This window comes from Taudactylus pleione, unplaced genomic scaffold, assembly GCF_031769625.1.
Source record: "Taudactylus pleione unplaced genomic scaffold, aTauple2 ptg000485l, whole genome shotgun sequence".
Lineage (NCBI taxonomy): Eukaryota > Metazoa > Chordata > Amphibia > Anura > Myobatrachidae > Taudactylus > Taudactylus pleione.
This window is the reverse complement of record NW_028284887.1, coordinates 757402-777045: the sequence shown is the minus strand read 5'-3', so window position 1 is coordinate 777045 and position 19644 is coordinate 757402. Positions and strand designations below refer to the sequence as shown.

The window sequence follows — 19644 nt, the reverse complement described above, 5'->3', positions numbered from 1 at the left end:
CCGGTGCACCCATTAGCTGCCCTGCCCTCCTCCGTGCCCGCCGTGCCCCGTGTAACACTGCTGCCCTCTGGGACATTCAACGCTCTCTTCCTGTGTGATAGTTTATAATGATCTATTAATCCATTATTATCCGTAATTTCCCTTCCGATCACACGTCGTCATTAGGAAGCATGACTTCACACGTCCCAGAATCCCTGGTAACAGCCCGGGCGGGGCCCAGCTCCTCCGACTCGCTTTACCTTTGCCCGCCAGCCGTGTACCTATCGCTATATCACCTACATCTGTGTCATTTATTTCTAATACAATCGCTGACTAGCTGACAAGTCGGGCATATTGCCCTCACTAAACATGGCTACCAGAGGATGCCACTTCCGCCTTGTCTCTATGGTACCTGATGCGTTCCAGGGAAACACGTCGGTAAACAATAGCCGGCTGTCGCCGTGGCAGCCAGAGCTGGGAGAGGGAGACGGACCTAGCGGCCCAGCAGCAGCAACCGTGACAGCAGGTAATATCGTGCAGGGACCATCGCCTCTTCCCTGTGTCCGGTCATCACAGGCTATATATTGTCCGTTTCTCCCTAAGATGTGTGTGACCTGTTATAGTGAATTTCTAGACCCCTATAAAGATGGAGCAAGTGTTATGCACACACTTTGTCTATTACTATGACAGCCTCTAGGGTCTTTCTGGGAGTTGCAGTTCCATAATAGCTAGAAAACCATTTTAGAACTTACAACTTGATATTTCTTTATAATGATTTTAAATTCAGTTGCAGGCATTGCTCTTATTCTACTGCAGCCTTGCACTGTGTACTCACCCCATCTGTGCAGATGAGGACCACGGGGTGTAGCTTTTACATATCTGTCCCTCTGCTCCTGCCCGTGTATTCCTTCTCATGGTGGAGCAGTGTGGTCTGGCACAGCATGGCGGGTACACAGGCCATATTACTTGGAAGGGCCAGATAACCAATGGGACGGGTGGTGCTGCCCCCCATTGAAAATAGGCCCACAGGAGACTGTCACCTCATACTGCTGCCGCCGAACACTTATGTAAGTCAGTCAGTTCTGTATATGATGCCCTGGTGCCTTCCAAAACCAAACCATAAAGGGACTGGCACAATGTAGAACTTGTCACCACATATTTTTTTTACATTGTGCCAGTCCCTGGTGTGCCGCATCTGTCTGCTATTAAATACATAATGTATGTGTGTGTGTACATATACTGTATATGTATACCGGTATAAGCTTCGCTGAGCCACTATTTTTGTTCTCACTATGGGATATAGATCCAATATTTTCTTGGAATAACTAGTAATAAGATTAGGTCCTTTTTATATAGAGAGATGTCACATTCATGACGTCACTAATTGACCCACATGCTCTTTTGTAGAGAGGGTTCAAATTCATGTGATCAGTAAGTGCCATTTTTCTTTTTTTGTTTGTACACTTTCACATCACATTTTTGATATAAGTAGAGTGGAGGAGATTAAAGGAAGGCACTAGCCACACCCCGTGATGCATACCACACCCCCACAGCAAAAAACACTAAATGAAAAACAATTCTAATGCGCTGACCTGAAGCTGCAGGTGTATAGGGTTGTCAGACCCTCTAAAGTACAGTAGTAATAAATAGGTAGAACACCTGCGCTTAAACCACATATAATATAACACTGATAGACAGTTAATCCAGATTTTAAAAAATGGTTTTAATACATCAATAAAAAAAAATTATATATAAAACATGAATGATTTGCTCTGAATGAGCTGATAAATGCTCTGAGAACAAAGACACAAACCTAGGTGCAATAAAGTACATAGATTATAGAGAACCACTTAATCCGCTCCTGGTTAAATGATAGCTACAGTCAATGGTATTAGGACTGATTCTCATTGAAATGGTAAATTGTGTCAGGGCAGCAGAACTTTATCAATAATGGATGAGTAGTTCCTGGGGAAATCCTCTGGCATCCAGACCATCAAGGATGGAGTTGAAGCACAAATATAAGGAATCCTCCAAAAGGCTGCATACAGTTCCAAGGTAAAGAGAAATAGTCCAATGTAATCCAAAGTAGCACTGGAGTCCGGAAATAAGTGTGATTTGTGTCTCAACACGTTTCCCTGAGCAATGGTCGCTCAGCTTCACCAGGAGTGATGAATTTACCATTTCAATGAGAATCAGTCCTAATACCATTGACTGTAGCTATCATTTAACCAGGAGCGGATTAAGTGGATCTCTATAGTCTATGTACTTTATTGCACCTAGGTTTGTGCCTTTGTTCTAAGAGCATTTATCAGCTCATTCAGAGCAAATCATTCATGTTTTATGTATACATTTTTTTATTGATGTATTAAAACCATTTTTTAAAATCTGGATTAACTGTCTATCAGTGTTATATTATATGTGGTTTAAGCGCAGGTGTTCTACCTATTTATCACACCCCCACAGCACTGGTCATGCCCCACCGCATCACTAGTCACACCCGCTGAGGCGGCACACAATAGGCCCTTTGTAAATTTCAGCTCCAGGCCCATGTGGGCCTTAATCTGTCCACAGCCAGGAAGCCAGTCTCCCCTGTGCCTCTGGATCACTGAGCTGTGAGTTCAGCTTCTTCTGTCTCAGATGTCCAGCCCCAGATATTCCATGTGCACGATGTATTGATGATTTCGCTGCATAGTGCATATACTGTAAATGTATACATACCCATTCATATTTTCATGACCTATTTGACCAGATGCCTTGCATGGTATTTTATAGATTTGTGGTCAGGGTGCACATACCAGTTAAAGTAAAAAGGCACCTGTACATGTAGTTTACTGTTGCCAGGTCTGGCTGTGTTAATCCTCAGGAGGGGGACCCCAATTTATTTATATGCACAAACTTAAAACATAGGCTGCTTGTGTGTGGCATCAACATTAAGTGCCCCTCTCAATCGGGCCATCTATGTTTTCCTATATATTATATAATATACACCATTTCTAAACTCATCTCTGTTGACCTTTTAGGGATAAAGCTTTTTTTAGCCCTACTATGCCTTGCCCTTATTCCTTACACAGTTCCTGTTAAGCAAGACACCTTTATTTATTTTTTAAACATTATTTTATTAATTGAGCAATATAGAAGAATCAATAGTGCATTTCCTGGGATGTAGCCAACGTCGGAGCAGGCAGCACACAGGGCTTCTCCTGGGATGTAGCCGAGGTTGGAGCAGGCGGCACACAGTGCTTCTCCTGGGATGTAGCTGAGGTCAGGGCAGGCGGCATACAGTGCTTCTCCAGGGAAGTAGCAGAGGTCGGGGCAGGCTGCAGAAAGTGCATCTCTTGGGATGTAGCCAAGGTCAAACAGGCGGCAGACCGTGCATCTCCAGGGACGTAGCCAAGGTTGAGCAGGCGGCAGACAGTGCATCTCCAGGGACATAGCCGAGGTCAGGGCAGGCCGCAGACAGTGCATCTCCAGGGACATAGCCGAGGTCAGGGCAGGCGGCAGACAGTGCATCTCCAGGGACGTACCGTTGGTCGGGGCAGGCGGCAGACAGTGCATCTCCTGGGATGTAGCCGAGGTTGAACAGGCGGCAAACAGTACATCTCCAGGGACGTGGTCGAGCAGGTGGCAGACAGTGCGTCTCCTGGGACCTAGCCGAGGTCGCGGCAGACAATGCATCTCCAGGGACGTAGCAGAGGTTGGGGCAGGCGGCAGACAGTGCATCTCCTGGGATGTAGCCAAGTTGTGAACAGGCGGCAGACAGTGCATTTCCAGGGACGTAGCCGAGGTCAGGGCAGCTTCTCTTGGCACAAAGTGTCAGGGACATAGAAAGTGGCACAGTGTAATGGTTAGCATTACTGCCACACTGCACTGAGGTTGTGGGTTTGATTCCCACTATGGCCCTCTGTGTGGAGTTTGGATATTCTCCCTGTGCTTGCGTGGGTTTCCTCTGGGTGCTCTGGTTTCCTCCCCCATTCCAAAAATATACTGGTAGGTTAATTGGGTCCCAACAAAAATTAACCCTAGTGTGTATGTGTGTGAGCATGTGGTAGGGAATATAGATTGTAAGCTCCACTGGGGCAGGGACTAATGTGAATGGACAAATATTCTCTGTATAGTGCTGAGGAATATTTGTGTGATATAAATAACTGGTAATAAATAATAAAATAAATTAACAGTCCATGTATTTCAGCAAGCCTATATACTGTATACTCTCCATTTCCTCTTATATCTCGTGTTCTAAGAAAAATAGACATGAAAACAGTCTATTGACCAAATATAGAACCCCCACTTAATTTTATAAATATGTGTATATTTCCAGGAATGCAGTGTTTGTTTACCACCTCTACTGTTCTAAAACTACATTTGTGCTAGATTTATACACATGTCCATGATACATTAGATTTACACACATGTCCATGATACATTAGATTTACACACATGTCCATGATACATTATTTATACACATATCCATGATACATTATTTATACACATGTCCATGATACATTAGATTTATACACATGTCCATGATGCATTAGATTTATACACATGTCCATGATGCATTAGATTTATACACATGTCCATGATGCATTAGATTTATACACATGTCCATGATGCATTAGATTTATACACATGTCCATGATGCATTAGATTTATACACATGTCCATGATACATTAGATTTATACACATGTCCATGATACATTAGATTTACACACATGTCCATGATACATTAGATTTACACACATGTCCATGATACATTATTTATACACACGTCCATGATACATTAGATTTATACACGTCCATGATACATTAGATTTATACACGTCCATGATACATTAGATTTATACACGTCCATGATACATTAGATTTACACACGTCCATGATACATTAGATTTACACACGTCCATGATACATTAGATTTACACACGTCCATGATACATTAGATTTACACACGTCCATGATACATTAGATTTACACACGTCCATGATACATTAGATTTACACACACGTCCATGATACATTAGATTTACACACATGTCCATGATACATTAGATTTACACACATGTCCATGATACATTAGATTTATACACATGTCCATGATACATTAGATTTATACACACGTCCATGATACATTAGATTTACACACATGTCCATGATACATTAGATTTACACACATGTCCATGATACATTAGATTTACACACATGTCCATGATACATTAGATTTACACACATGTCCATGATACATTATTTATACACATGTCCATACTACATTAGATTTATACACATGTCCATACTACATTAGATTTACACACATGTCCATGATACATTAGATTTATACACATGTCCATGATGCATTAGATTTATACACATGTCCATGATGCATTAGATTTATACACATGTCCATGATACATTAGATTTACACACATGTCCATGATACATTATTTATACACATGTCCATGATACATTATTTATACACATGTCCATGATACATTAGATTTATACACATGTCCATGATACATTAGATTTATACACATGTCCATGATACATTAGATTTACACACGTCCATGATACATTAGATTTATACACGTCCATGATACATTAGATTTATACACATGTCCATGATACATTAGATTTATACACATGTCCATGATACATTATTTATACACATGTCCATACTACATTAGATTTATACACATGTCCATGATACATTATTTATACACATGTCCATACTACATTAGATTAATACACATGTCCATGATACATTAGATTAATACACATGTCCATGATACATTAGATTTATACACATGTCCATGATACATTAGATTTATACACATGTCCATGAGAATGGTGAGAATTTGTAAAGCTGTGCTCATTCTGAGAGTAAAATGTTTTATATCAGTGTATTAGTGACAGATATACTTATAGTAACTATATCTTATTTCCTGCTGAGTATAGAGATAAGCTGACCCCACGGTCATGTATTTCCAAGCCTTTTGTGTATACTAGATCTAGAAGCCGCCACTTTGTCTTATTCATGAAAGTGTAAAGGTGGCCATACACTGCACGATATACGTGCCGATCCGACGGATCAGCACGATATAGGTGCTATATCGTGCCGTGTATGGGCACGATATCGTACCTGATATCGTGCTGCGGGGTCGTACATCGCATCCCCAGGTCTTCCTGCAAAACCATCTGACCTTGGATGCGATGTACGATCCCATTCAAATTGTGGAGGTGAGAGCCGGCATATCGTGCGGTCTGCAGGGACTGCACGAATGCCGGCAGTGACAGCACGATCCGTCTGCTGACGGATCGGCAGTCGCACTACACGGTGCATCCTTTATCATCAGACAGCCAGTGTGTGGCAAAGTATAATTAGAGGCGTACTGAATAAGAGCAATCACATATGCCAAGTAATCATAATCGTTTATCATTATAAATCTCTTCTATGTCCAGAACTGTATAAAACATTCAGGGCAGGTTACGGTCTGTTCCCAAAGCTAGATATGTCCATTTATTCCTTTTACATGCGTGTGTGTAATGTATATGTTCTGTGTTTGAATAGAATGGCCAAAGACTCCCTGTCGGAAGCTGGGATGCACTTTGATGAACTCAACAAGCTGCGCATCTTGGATCCAGAGGTCTCTCAGCAAACAGTAGAGTTGAAAGAGGAATGCAGGGAGTTTGTAGACAGTAAGTCACCTTCTCACATGGACTCATGGAAATGAGAAGAGGTCACTCAGACAATCATCCTCTTCTCATTTGTATGCACAGTACAGGACAGGATTTAGTTCCTTGAATTATGGAAAATCATTAGACAATTGTCACTTAATTTTGCCAGTGTTGGTTGCTCAGCTGAGGCCCTGATCATTATGGGCCTGATTCAGAGGTGCACTGAAATCCCATCGCGATTGTAATTTCGTATGCAGCACTTCTACAAAAATATGCTAATGCCGCAGCTTCTAGGATTTGTACAGAGACTCCCACCGGCTGCGTTAATCCGAAGCTTGCGTAGAAGGCCGCACCATCAATCCTCTGAGCAACTCTGTTTGCTCAGAATGTCCATTGGATGGAAGCCTCCATAGGCTCTGCAACTGTGAACACAAACACTGCGAAGCAGGAAGCACTAACAATGTATGAACATCGCATCAGCCGGAGTGGGAGAGTGATAACTCCCTGTCGGATGCACTGCACAATGCGTCCCTGCTGCTGCACTATGTCTCAGTCCCGGCCGGCTCCACTGAGCATGCGCGGAATCTCGCAAGTATCGCAAGATCCCGTGTGCAGCCCTGGAGCCGGCAGCAGCAGGGACAGCGCTGTCCCTGCTTTGGGGGTTGGGCATCGCCGGGCTGCAGCTGTCGATAGGGAACGGTCAGGCGAACTGACTGTTCATACATAGCCCAGGCTATCGGCGCTACTATCTTGAAGATAGCAGCGCCGATAACGCGCCCCTGTCATTTACCGCCCAGACCCCCAATCATACATGGGGGAGAAGAGGCATCAGCGCACATAACGTGCGCTGATGCCTCTTCGGCGGTTAATACATCTCCCCGTAAGTCCTCCATTGGGACGCATGCGCAGTACAAAAATAATCGCTCAATTCTGCAAACATCGGCATAGCGTCCACTTCTGAATCAGGCCCTATATTATTGAGTTCTGTGCACACAACTCGGGGGCAGTTATGGGTGACTTGCATTCTAGTCTGCATCCGCTCCTGGTGAAACTGGTGTCACAAAAAGAGACAATTGAAATAGTGTGCTTCTGCACTTAGAGTCCTGGTAACTATGCATGGTGTTTATTAAAAACTTGCAAATGTAACAAATTTGAAAAGAAGCAACATTTTTCACCACGGTTGGTGTAATGGTTAGCATTACTGTCTCACAGCACTGAGACCATGACCTTAACCTGTGTGGAGGTTTTATATTCTTCCCGTGCTTGTGTAGTTTCCCTCCCTCAATTCAAAAATATACAGGTAAGTTAATTGGCTCACAACAAAAATTTACCCTAGAGTGTACGTGTGTACACATGTGGTAGGGAATATAGATTGTAAGCTCCATTGGGGCAGGGCCTGATGTGTAAAGCCAAATATTGCCTGTAAAGTGTATGCACTATATAAATAACTGGTAATAAATAACTCAGGGGTGCTACGGCCAGGTAGTCCAGCTCAGGTAGAGAATCTTGTGTAAATATTCAGGCCGCCAGGGTGCGATGTGTGAGAGTAACATGATCTAGGAGGCAAGTTACTGTTTCCTGTTACACATACTGAGCTAAAACACATTAAATCAATCACACAAAAATGTATGTGTACTTGGCATTATATGCTTTTTTTTTACAATTATGGTTGTTCACCTGTAACAGCCAGATCATTTTTATCGCATAATTAAGGGTAATGTGATGTGGTAAATTGTATATTTTTACAAGGACTGTGTCTGCTTTTTAATTTGAGCATACAGATGTTGAGCATGCACCTAAGGGTATATTTACTAAAGTGCGGGTTTATAGACGTGGAGATACCCCCTAGCCTCAATACGCCATGAGGTGTGAGGCGTCTGACATGAGTCAGGCACTCTGAGCGGGGTAGCATAGCAACTTTTTCTTTAAATTTGCGCCTTGTGTGCACCACAGAGGCAGCAAAACATCACTCAACCTGTACCAGAGCTGCTGGGCTGCGACTAATACAGCACAGGATCAGTTTTAAATATGTACAAAGTTGCAGATGACGCACACTGGGACGACTTGTGAAAAAAAAGCAGCGGCCGCTGCATGGTAGCACTTTATATACAGATTCAGACTCAGTCACACACAGATATACAAGTGTTGCATATGAAATGAATTAGTGCTGTCTTGTTAAGGTGTTTTGTTGTATTGCAATGCGACTATGACGCTTTTTCGAGCAAAAAAGATGTTTGCTGCAAACCGTGTCATGTGGACCTGGCACGCAGAGAAGGCCTGTTTGACGCGACTACGCCAATAGTGTCTGAGGACGCATCTGTAGACAAATCTTTTGTAGGAGCCCCTTTATACCCCAGTATTTCTTTCTGGCTTTTAGTCACTTGAAATGCAGTTCTGCAGGAGGAAGGGCAGCCTACAGTTTAATCATATCTCTGTGTACAATGATTGTGACAATAAACTACACTTCCCATCATCCATTGCAACCCCTAAAGCGTAACTAAACATACAGGTATCTGGCTTTCCCATGTGACATTTTTATCACCAAGCTGCTTGCGTATGTAGTGGTGTCTGTGTATATATTATTGGTACTGATATTTGAGATAATACTAGAACACATTATTTCTCTCCAATTTCAGAAATAGGCGACTTTCAGAGAATAGTTGGAGGTTTGATTGATCTTGTTGATCAACTGGCTAAAGAAACAGAGAATGAGAAGATGAAGGTAAGATGGTTTTCTTATTATCAGGGTTTTAAACCGCAAACAATTATACTAGGGATGGGACATCTAAATATTACCAATGTTTTACCCATTGACCACAAAACATTGATGCCACATCAATGTTACCGATGTTTCATCATTCAATTCCCATCCCTACACCACAGTCTTACATACATTGTAATAGAAATTGTAGTATAAAAACAGCTAGAAGACATCATGAAAGTGATCTTATAGCCTGAGCAGAGAAGATGCAGGTTATGGCTCCAGCCTTAGAACTGTGGGCCTGATTCAGACCCGCTCGCGAGCGCTGAGCGCTCGCAAGCGGGTCGATGTTGCCCAAGTGCGCATGCGCAAGACCCGAATAACGACGGCCAAGCGGTCGTTATGGGTCTCGCCCCAAAGGGGGCGTGCTGTCGATGGTGATTGACAGCACACCCCCTTTGGTGGTCGTGCCGTGGGTTTGGCTGCCCAGACGGAGGCGTTCCCATGGGAACGCCTACCGTCTGGGGCCGGCCCCACTGACATCACTAGTGATGTCAGTGGGAGTGCTTTTGGCTCTGATAGAGCCAAACGGCCAAGCCGTCGTTATGGGTCTCGCACCAAAGGGGGCGTGCTGTCGATGGTGATTGACAGCACGCCCCCTTTGGTGGGCGTGCCGTGGGTTTGGCTGCCCAGACGGAGGCGTTCCCATGGGAACGCCTACCGTCTGGGGCCGGCCCCACTGACATCACTAGTGATGTCAGTGGGGGTGCTTTTGGCTCTGATAGAGCCAAACGGCCAAGCCGTCGTTATGGGTCTCGCACCAAAGGGGGCGTGCTGTCGATGGTGATTGACAGCACGCCCCCTTTGGTGGGCGTGCCGTGGGTTTGGCTGCCCAGACGGAGGCGTTCCCATGGGAACGCCTACCGTCTGGGGCCGGCCCCACTGACATCACTAGTGATGTCAGTGGGAGTGCTTTTGGCTCTGATAGAGCCAAAAGCACTCCAGGGCTTGCGGCAGCGAGACCCTACCGCAAGGGTCTCGTTGCAAGCCCGATGGTCGTGATGGTCTTGACCATCGCGACCATCATTTTGGCTGCTCGCTATAGCTGTGGGTGGTCACACAGGAGGCCGCTCCAAAAAGTAGGAGGGACGGCCCTGATTCAGAGCGAGCGCTCTGTCAGAGCGTCCGGCTCTGAATCAGGGCCTGTATCCTCAGTCATTATCATCCTTCAGTTTTATTGGTTATCGTAGAAAAGCCATATAATGAAACAAAGACCTGAGATTTCTAGAAGCAATGGTACATAACTAGGGCAGCATCACAGAGTATACAGAAACTCACAGCATAAATCATTTTTCTTCTGTTCATAAGAAAATCATCAACATTGAGTATGAAACCTGCAAGATGCAAACAAAGCATTTATTATGTGACGCTAACTGCAGAAAGCTAACAAACAACATGTAATAAAGGGCATTGGCATGAGTGACCCGTGATTAATCCATAAACTCGGAGAGCTCCCAAGTATAATCATTACAGCTGATCTGACAGGAGCAGAAGCAGGTTGAAGTTATGGAATTAATGTTGTGCTATGTATACCTGGTGACACTGGAATGGACATACACAGGGGTTCTCTACAACTAAGTTAGTACCGGAAGCAGCACCTACAGTACTGGTCATATACCTCCCTCTCAGGAGACCTTTAAACCTCAGCAAATAGACCAGGTACAAGTGTAAATGATGCTTAGGAGATGGCATTTCCCTTTATTCTCAGTGCACAGTGAGTAAAGACGAGTGACATGTCTGGTTCTGTATGGGTATATAGATTATTACAGTGCTCAGCTGGGTGTCTCCTTGTTGTGGAGAGCCTGTGAAGAACTGCTGCAGGCAGTGGTTGAGTCTCACTCCACATACACAGGACACTGGCGACTTGTACAGCGTAACCAACTGATGCTGCAGCACATCTCCATCGCCTCGGCCTGGGAGTGCTGAAGTTAATGTATGAAAGATACAATGAGCAGCTTGCTTCCTAAGACATGAAGACATCGGAGGAAAACCATCAATGGTGTGCAAACATTGCAATCTCGCTCTCAATGGCAAAAAAACATAGAACATCGTAAGTGAAACATTGATATCTGCGATGTTTTATCACTCGATTCCCATCCATAGATTATACATCAGGTACTGCCAATCCATTTGTAAAGCTCCACATAATATTCTGGTGCTTGATAAATAAATGTTAATGAATAAGAGGATTCTGATGTCTCGGCAATAGTCCAGAAGAGATCTTACTGCCCGTCATAACTCGACACATTTAATATCACCAGCATCTTCCCCACATACTGTAGGTAAATTCTTTCCTATGCTGTGTACAGATGGGAGCTTCAACACACCTGAACAAAAGAATATCAGCGATCTTGTATCACAGCTGTAGTTTTATTTACTTTTAGTGTCTGAATTAAACTGTACAATGCAAGATGAATCTATTTTATTTTTTAATATTGCTGACGACAGAATGATTATAGATGTTTGATAAAATCTGATATTTTGTGTATTTGTTCTCTATTGCAAAACCTACCATGTACAGGCAACACTCAACTGTCCTTCATGTGTTTACTTCTATGGTAATACACCGAATATGTTCTCACCACAAATAAACTGGCATCATGTACTGCACTGCCTGCAGATAGGTGAATGAAATAGGCACCAAATATACTGAGCATTGTATTGCAAATAAATAATGGGGTCAGAGAAAGTCCTGTATTGCATCAGAAAATAGGAATATGTTGGAAAGGGAATGCATTAGTAGGTGTCAGGTGTATGGAATTTTGGTTCACTTGAAATTATATGAAAGGATTTAGGGGGTCATTCAGACCCGCTCGCAAGCGGGTCGATGTTCCCCCACTGCTCATGTGTGAGACCCGGCGAGCGACGGGCTTTCCATCGCTCCGGGTCTCGCACCAAAGGGGGCGTGCTGTCGATGTTGATTGACAGCACGCCCCCTTTGGTGGGCGTGCCTTCCAGACGGAGGCGTTCCCATGGGAACGCCTACCGTCTGAAGCCGGCCCCACTGACATCACTAGTGATGTCAGTGGGAGTGATTTTGGCTCTGATAAAGCCAAAATCACTCCAGGGCTTGCGGCAGCGAGACCCTAACGCAGGGTCTCCGTCGCAAGCCCGATGGTCGCGATGGTCAAGACCATCGCGACCATCATCATGGACGCTCGCATATGCTGTGGGTGGTCACCCACAGCTATGCGAGTGGCGAGGAGGCCGCTCCATTTTCAAGGAGGAGGGCCCTGATTCAGCGAGCGCTCTGGTCAGAGCGTTCGGCTCTGAATCAGGCCCTTAGTTTGGATGTTTGTGACACTTTCCCTTTAACATTCTGAGTTTAAAGGCTTGTTTTATGTAAATAGACTTGGGCCAGAATCTAATGGCTCCTGATTTGGCAAATGTAGCAATTTTTCATCGTTATTTAGAGCTCAGTGTTCTCCCCACGCTTTATTTTTCGGGTGGTGTGCCCGGTAAGAATCCCCCAGTGCCCGGCACTGTAACATCCTGAGAGTGGAGCTGCACTGAGCACTGCCGCCTGTCACTGTGATGCGGCCAAAAGTCACAGTGGCAGGCGGTGTCAGACAGCAGGGCAGAGAAGATCTCTCCCCTTGTATAAGAGGAGGATTGGGAGTAACACACGGGACAGAGGACCTCATTCAGACCCGGTCGCAAGCGCAGAGCGCTCGCAACCGGGTCGATGTTTAGGCACGCGCAGTGGCCGCGCTGCGCGTGCGCAAGCCCTGGAGCGAGAGAGAAATTCTCTCGCTACGGACCTCTCTACAAAAGGGGCGGCTGTCGATGTTGATAGACAGCTCGCCCCGTTCTGTGGGCGGGGGGGTGGTTTCACAAACTGAGGCGTTCCTTAAGAAATGCCTGCCGTTTTGTGGGCGGCCGAACTGACATCAGCAGTGATGTCAGTGGGGAGCTCCCTGCTCAATCAGAGCAGGAAGCTCCCTGGGGCTTGCAGTTGTCTTGACCATCGCAGCCATCAACCTGGTCGGTCGCTAAAGCTGTGGGTGGTAATCCACAGCTTAGCTAGCTACCAGGAGGCCGCACTTGATTAGACAAGTGCCCGTCCTCATTCAGAGCGAGCGCTCGCTTCTTGCGACCGCCTCTGAATGAGGGCCAGAGTGTGAGCCGCCGGACGCCATGTAACAGCCGGGTCACGCAGGCAGCAGCAGCATTACTCCCAGTGGCCACTAGGAAACGGCTTTGTCTTTTGCAGTGTGATATTTACCATCACGCTACGAGAGAGTGTCCAGCCTGCCGCCATCCTTTAAGATCAGCTCCATGTGAGGCATCACCATGCCAACTGTCCCAACGATCAGCTGGCTGGCCACATAAGGGACTTCAGCGCTGACACCCGGCAGCATCACGATAACCTCCTCCAGCTAGCCAGTATCCTCACCCTTCCCCTTACTGACACTGACTATTATCCCCCTTACTATCACTGATTAATATCTCCCCCTTCTCATACTAACAATGACCATTATCTCCCCCTGCTCTTACTGACACTGGCCAATAGGGTGCTGCAGTCGCCAGCGGGAACAGTGACTGACAGTCGCCGGCGAACAGTAAAGAGAGTGGTCCTCTTGCATCCACTCTGTGTCTGTGGCCACCTGTAACTGAGCACCCTCCTGTGTAGCCAGCAGCTGAGTACTGTTAAAAAAAAAAAAAAAAAGTCCCTCTAAAAATTGGGCAGTATCTGGGCACTGTTTATTTTGAAGGCCCCCACCCGGCTACCTATTGATCCCACCCGGCTGGCAAAATTTTCTGGGGAGAACACTGGAACTGATTGGTTTTGTCTTTAAAAATAAATCACCACTTTAAATCCTGCAGCAGAATTGCATAAAAATTGCCATCGCTTCCATCCCGGTCTGAAGTGCTTAATGTAGTGGAATATTTTGCAGACTAAGGGATCAATGATCCCTATACAGATATACATATATAGTGCAATGCAATTAGTCAACAAGAATAGTTATGTGAACATGCACTAACTGCCAACATGAAGGGGGGATATGCAGGGGCAGATTGAAAACTTACAGTGACCCTGAAAAAAAAGTCAGAAAGTGATTGAAGTCATCTTATGTATCTGAACATCTCTCTTTGATGGTATTTCATGGAGCACTATGCTTTTGTTCATACAGTAACGGTTTCTGTTTCTGCACTTTGTACGGCGCTGCGGACCCCTTGTGGCGCCATATATATATATAGGATAACGCTAAATATACACAGCAGTATAACATCCATTAATAACCTTTTATCCATGGACTCTGGAGTGCCTGCAGTGATACATTTATCTGAGTATGGTGTTATGTTAGGAGAGTACAGAAATCATTTGTTTGATAAGACGCACCTTAATTTTTATTGATTTTCATTTATAGCTTGTTTAATACAGCTGGCTTAGCTTTATTTATCTTTTATTCATTTGTACAGAAACATTCCTGACAGTAATTAACGGCATATATTACTGGTGCTAGTAATAATGGCTTTTATTGGAGCATCCGGTACAGTCACACAGGAGAAAGGCTTGTTTGTAAAATCTCTACAACCCAGTAACACAGGTAACACACGTTGGAGCTATTTACCCCAACATATGTTACTGGTGCAATAATCAGCATCGTTTCAAGATGCAAGTATTCATTTCTTTTGACATTTTTACTTGCCATAATGTGAATATTTTTCGTTTGTGCTTCTCTAGGCCATCGGAGCCCGTAATCTGTTACAGTCCATTGCTAAACAACGAGAGGCACAGCAGCAGCAGCTGCACGCATTGATAGCAGAGAAGAAGATGCAGTTAGAAAGGTATGATTGCTGGAGGGTGGTGAACAATCGTCCCATTAACACTACAGCCCGACTCCTGGAGGTGTGGATATAGGGTGATAATGATAATGACCAGTTGCCGGTGCAAGCAATAGAAATTATTTTGTAATCCTGTTACTTCCCCCACCATTATGGAGGGAACCTGTGCATGAGAACTGCACTCTAGAGTGTTTACCAGAACCGCTAACATTTACATATCCTGTTGTGTTTGCGAGACTTGGATAGACGCCTCCTGGGATAAACGTTTGGCACATGCAGATTGCACATCAACTGAGGGCCTGATTCAGAGCTGAACGCTCTGACCAGAGCGCTCGCTCTGAATCAGGGCCCTCCTACCCTTTTTTGGAGTGTCGCATAGCTGTGCGTCTATGATGATGGTCGCGTAGGTCTTGACCATCGGGCTTGCGACGGAGACCCTGCGGTAGGGTCTCTCTGCCGCAAGCCCTGCAGTGATTTTGGCTCTATCAGAGCCAAAATCACTCCCACTGACATCACTAGTGATGTCAGTGGGGCCGGCTTGAGACGGTAGGCGTTCCCATGGGAACGCCTCCGTCTGGAAGGCACGCCCACCAAAGGGGGCGTGCTGTCAATCAACATCGACAGCACGCCCCCTTTGGTGCGAGACCCGGAGCGATGGTGAGCCCGTCGCTAGCCAGGTCTCGCGCATGCGCACGACGGAGCTCCCTCCGTCGTGCACATGCGCAGTGGGGAACATCGACCCGCTTGCAAGCGTCCTGCCGCTCGCGAGCGGGTCTGAATGACCCCCTGAGTCCAGTCATTTTAGTGTAGACCCCTCAAAGCTGCCATTATTCAGCGGGTGCAGATCTATTTGGAGTGACAAAAAAAAAGTCAACAAGAAAAAAAAATGTAGAAGTGAAATAGTATGACTCTGTTATTAGTAGGCATATTTGAGTACGGTAAGTTTATTTTTACACCGACTTTATTTTGAATCTGCATTATAAAATTCTAACCGTTTTTTTATTTGGGGGGAGCTAGTTTTTCATACATAAATCAACAAATACATTTTTTTAAGAAAAAATAATTAATTGAGAATAAAGCGTTGATACTTTCTGATGGACATGTCCTTTAACAAGATGCAAGTTATTTTGTTCACCATAAAGTGCATTTTTATCCTCGCAAAAAGTTTCTGTGATCCTCAGCCTTTTTACATTCTTGCATTTACTAGTCAGACACCATCTGTGGTTCTTCCCTAACTGTACAGTGCTTGCAAACATTGCTCCCATCAGTAACAATTCTGGGTTGTGCTCTGTCCTTAAAATTACTTCTCTCTGCTGTTGCCTTCAGGGGGCTCGTATATACTTTTATAAGGTGCCGTGTATCAGTACTCATTAAACACACCAGAGAATCCTCCGATGGGTCCTAAATTGGCTACTAGCGCATGGAGAAAGATACTTTAATACTCTGATATATAGTGCCCCCCAAAATGATTTTTTTATAATGAGTGCCCCCCAGAAAAAAGTTCTTCTCTTTCTCTCCTTCTGATCTTTGTGAACAATTGTACTCTCAGGGGGGCACCTCCACATGTGTTATTTTTCTATGGTAGAATCTGTGCAATAATTATTTTCAATAGTGGGCAATATACTGACAATCATACAGTTTATAAACCTAGATTATCTTCATCTTGCCCATGCTTAGGTTTTTCCTCTTGCCCATCACTGCTCTAGAGCCTCAGGATATGATTCATCCTAACCCTGTCTCTGGGATCTCATAATGCAGTTTTAAGATCGTCTTCCTTCTTGGAGTATCATACCCCCAGCCAGGCGTAGCTGCCAGAATGTGTGCCACTTATCAGTCCTTGCCGCTTGGACATACTAGCATGATGATGTCTGGTTTCTAGTTTAAGGGGTAACATTTGGAGGCTGTAGGTTGCTCTCCTAGCTCTGTCCCTTTCTTCTATCTCACAGATCAGCTTTACAGTGTAAATGCTGTGCCACAATTTGCAGGTGCTGATCTACTTCTGTGCTAACTCTGACCTGCCTACTTTTCTGGGGGTAATATCTCAGTTAGTCAGCGTTGCCCATGTGACTGATGGAGAAAAGGGGATTTATTTTTGTCTTTATTATTTTAACTTACTGATATAATTCTTTCCTCCAAAGTCTCTGAGGAACACTGACTTCCCTGTGCTTTTGTTCTTTCGTCCTCGCTACTGTATGTGTCAGCCGTCACTTCCCTTCTTTATGTGGGGTTCAATAGGAGGAGGAATTGAGGAGACCCATTATTTATTCTTATTCTTGAATGCTGAGATTCCTGAGGGTGCCGCTTAGTGCTAATCAGAGCTACATTCACTGTATAACGGGTGTTAATCACAGCACTGTATAACTAGGGAGCTGCTTTTAGGAAGATCCATAATTCTATGCATCCAGACAGTACTGCATATCCCATATCATTAAATCTTTCCCTCTATGTCTAATTTCAGGTTTGCAATTGTAGGAGATATTGTTCATTGCATAAACATTCATTATTTTTTGTTTTTCAGATACCGAATAGAGTATGATGCTCTTTGTAAAGTAGAAGCTGAGCAAAATGAATTTATCGACCAGTTCACCCTACAGAAATAAATAGTTACATTTTATGGATAATCCCCAAAGGGAGAGCGATTTTGTACTATGGATTTCCCTGCAGACCCCTCCCATCTCTCCCACACTGGGATGATGCAGGATTCCTGACTCATCTTCAGAATCTCCATTGGGGGAAACAAACCTCTTAGGACCCATTTGTAATTTACATCTACACAGACCTGTTTGTATGTAAAGATTACATTCTGCAAGTGCTGTTTTAGATTTTCATTTTAAGAAATATATGTTATACACCTGCTAAAAGCCATTAATTTATCAAATATTTGAAAATATTGAGGTGTTTCTGAATTTGGAATCGCTCAGCTGGAAGGTAAATTAGGAGAAAGTGTGTATTTTGGTGTTCTATACTAAGAAGAAAGGCTGCAGGACAGGAGTGGGGGGGTCCAGGGATGTCTCCAACCCTCTCATTTCTCCTGGTGACCTCAAATTTATTTAGACAGGCAGCATGTTGGACACGTGCGCGACATGTCGGGGTCCTTCCAGATAGTGTTCATGGTGGACCTCACTAACCAGGTTCCACCAATAACTGCACTTTTAGCTTTTGGCGGAGGCAGTTACAAAGTTGCTATTATTGATTTCAAATGTGTTAATTCACTGCCTTTTTATACCCGCTTACATTTCATACATAGAGCTGCAGTAATATAGCTTAAGGCAGCGGTTCTCAACTGGGAAATGTCTGTAGGTCATCATTCTTCTCTTGTTGCTAATGAACAGTGTATGCCAATAAATATCCTACTTTTATAGTCAATGGTATGGGTGGGGATGAAGTGGGGGGAAAGGACTGGGAACAAATTTGGTCTGTATAAGTTTCCATCATGGATGGAATAACATGTTTTCAAGTATGTATGAAAATCTGTGGATGTATATGTGGTTAAATACATAATTATAAGCTTGTAAAACTGTAAGCATAGGGGGACGGGTACCGGATGTCAAAATCCCAACATCCGCATCCCGACAGGGTTAGGATACCGACACATGTCGGTAGTAATCCTAACCCTCCCCTTCAGCCTACACTAACCCTCCCTCCCTGGTGCCTGAACCTAACCTCCACCCTCCCCGCACCTTATGCCTCCCGCGCCCACCTAACACCGTTATTTACATTCGGGGGTGCCGGCGCCGGGTTTCTGACACGTTGGGATTCCGGCGTCCGTATGCTAAGCGCTAGCATCCCCTGTACTGGGATACTAAACGTATCTCAATATAGCAAACAAGTTACTGTTGTACAGATTTGGGGAGCCTAATGCTGGGTACACATTTGGCGTTATCGCTCGTTGTATCGACAAGCGATATATATCGCAGGTGCATTGGCGGGTGTGTACACCTGACACACAGACATATCGGGTTAGCCTTGCAGCACAGGTGATGCCGATATAACTAAAAATATATATATCTGTGCTTGTGTGTACGGGCGGTCCGCCAACCCACCGTACACTTGCTGCAAGGAAACAGACACTGACCTCTCAACTGGGCGGGCAAATTTAGATGCCAGCCCAGACATATCGAGAGGCTGATTGGCAAGTGTGTATAGCTTACCAATCGCCCACTCTGAAGGCAGAACGTTCTGCTGACCAATCCATTCTCTAAGGGGTCTATGTACTAAGCAGCGATAAGTGACAGAGTGAAAAGTGATAAGTCTGAGATAAGTGCCAGCCAATCAGCTCCCAACTGCCATCTCACAGGCTGTGTTTGAATAATGACAGTTGGGAGCTGATTGGTTGGCACTTATCACATACGTATCACTTTTCACTCTGTCACTGTCACTTATCACTGCTTAGTACATAGATCCCTGTATATGTAGCCAGCCAAAGAGTAAAACAGTTGAGA

General features: G+C 44.6%; 1 protein-coding gene across 1 annotated transcript; it reads left to right on the top strand.

The window, feature by feature from the left end:
• Positions 1 to 413: 413 nt before the first annotated feature.
• IFT20 (intraflagellar transport 20) lies at positions 414 to 19436 on the top strand. Its single transcript, XM_088449447.1, has 5 exons — positions 414 to 505; positions 6545 to 6672; positions 9288 to 9373; positions 15102 to 15205; positions 17721 to 19436. The coding sequence occupies exons 2-5, from the start codon at positions 6546 to 6548 to the stop codon at positions 17800 to 17802; spliced, it is 399 nt and encodes a 132-aa protein (XP_088305573.1). The 5' UTR covers positions 414 to 505; position 6545; the 3' UTR covers positions 17803 to 19436.
• Positions 19437 to 19644: the final 208 nt, after the last annotated feature.

Bases quoted from the DNA above. Each gene is read 5' to 3' on its own strand.
- IFT20 (XM_088449447.1), top strand. From the start codon at position 6,546: ATGGCCAAAGACTCCCTGTCGGAAGCTGGGATGCACTTTGATGAACTC. The intron at 6,673-9,287 runs GTAAGTCACCTT...CTCCAATTTCAG, and splicing joins ATGCAGGGAGTTTGTAGACA to AAATAGGCGACTTTCAGAGA. The intron at 9,374-15,101 runs GTAAGATGGTTT...GTGCTTCTCTAG, and splicing joins CAGAGAATGAGAAGATGAAG to GCCATCGGAGCCCGTAATCT.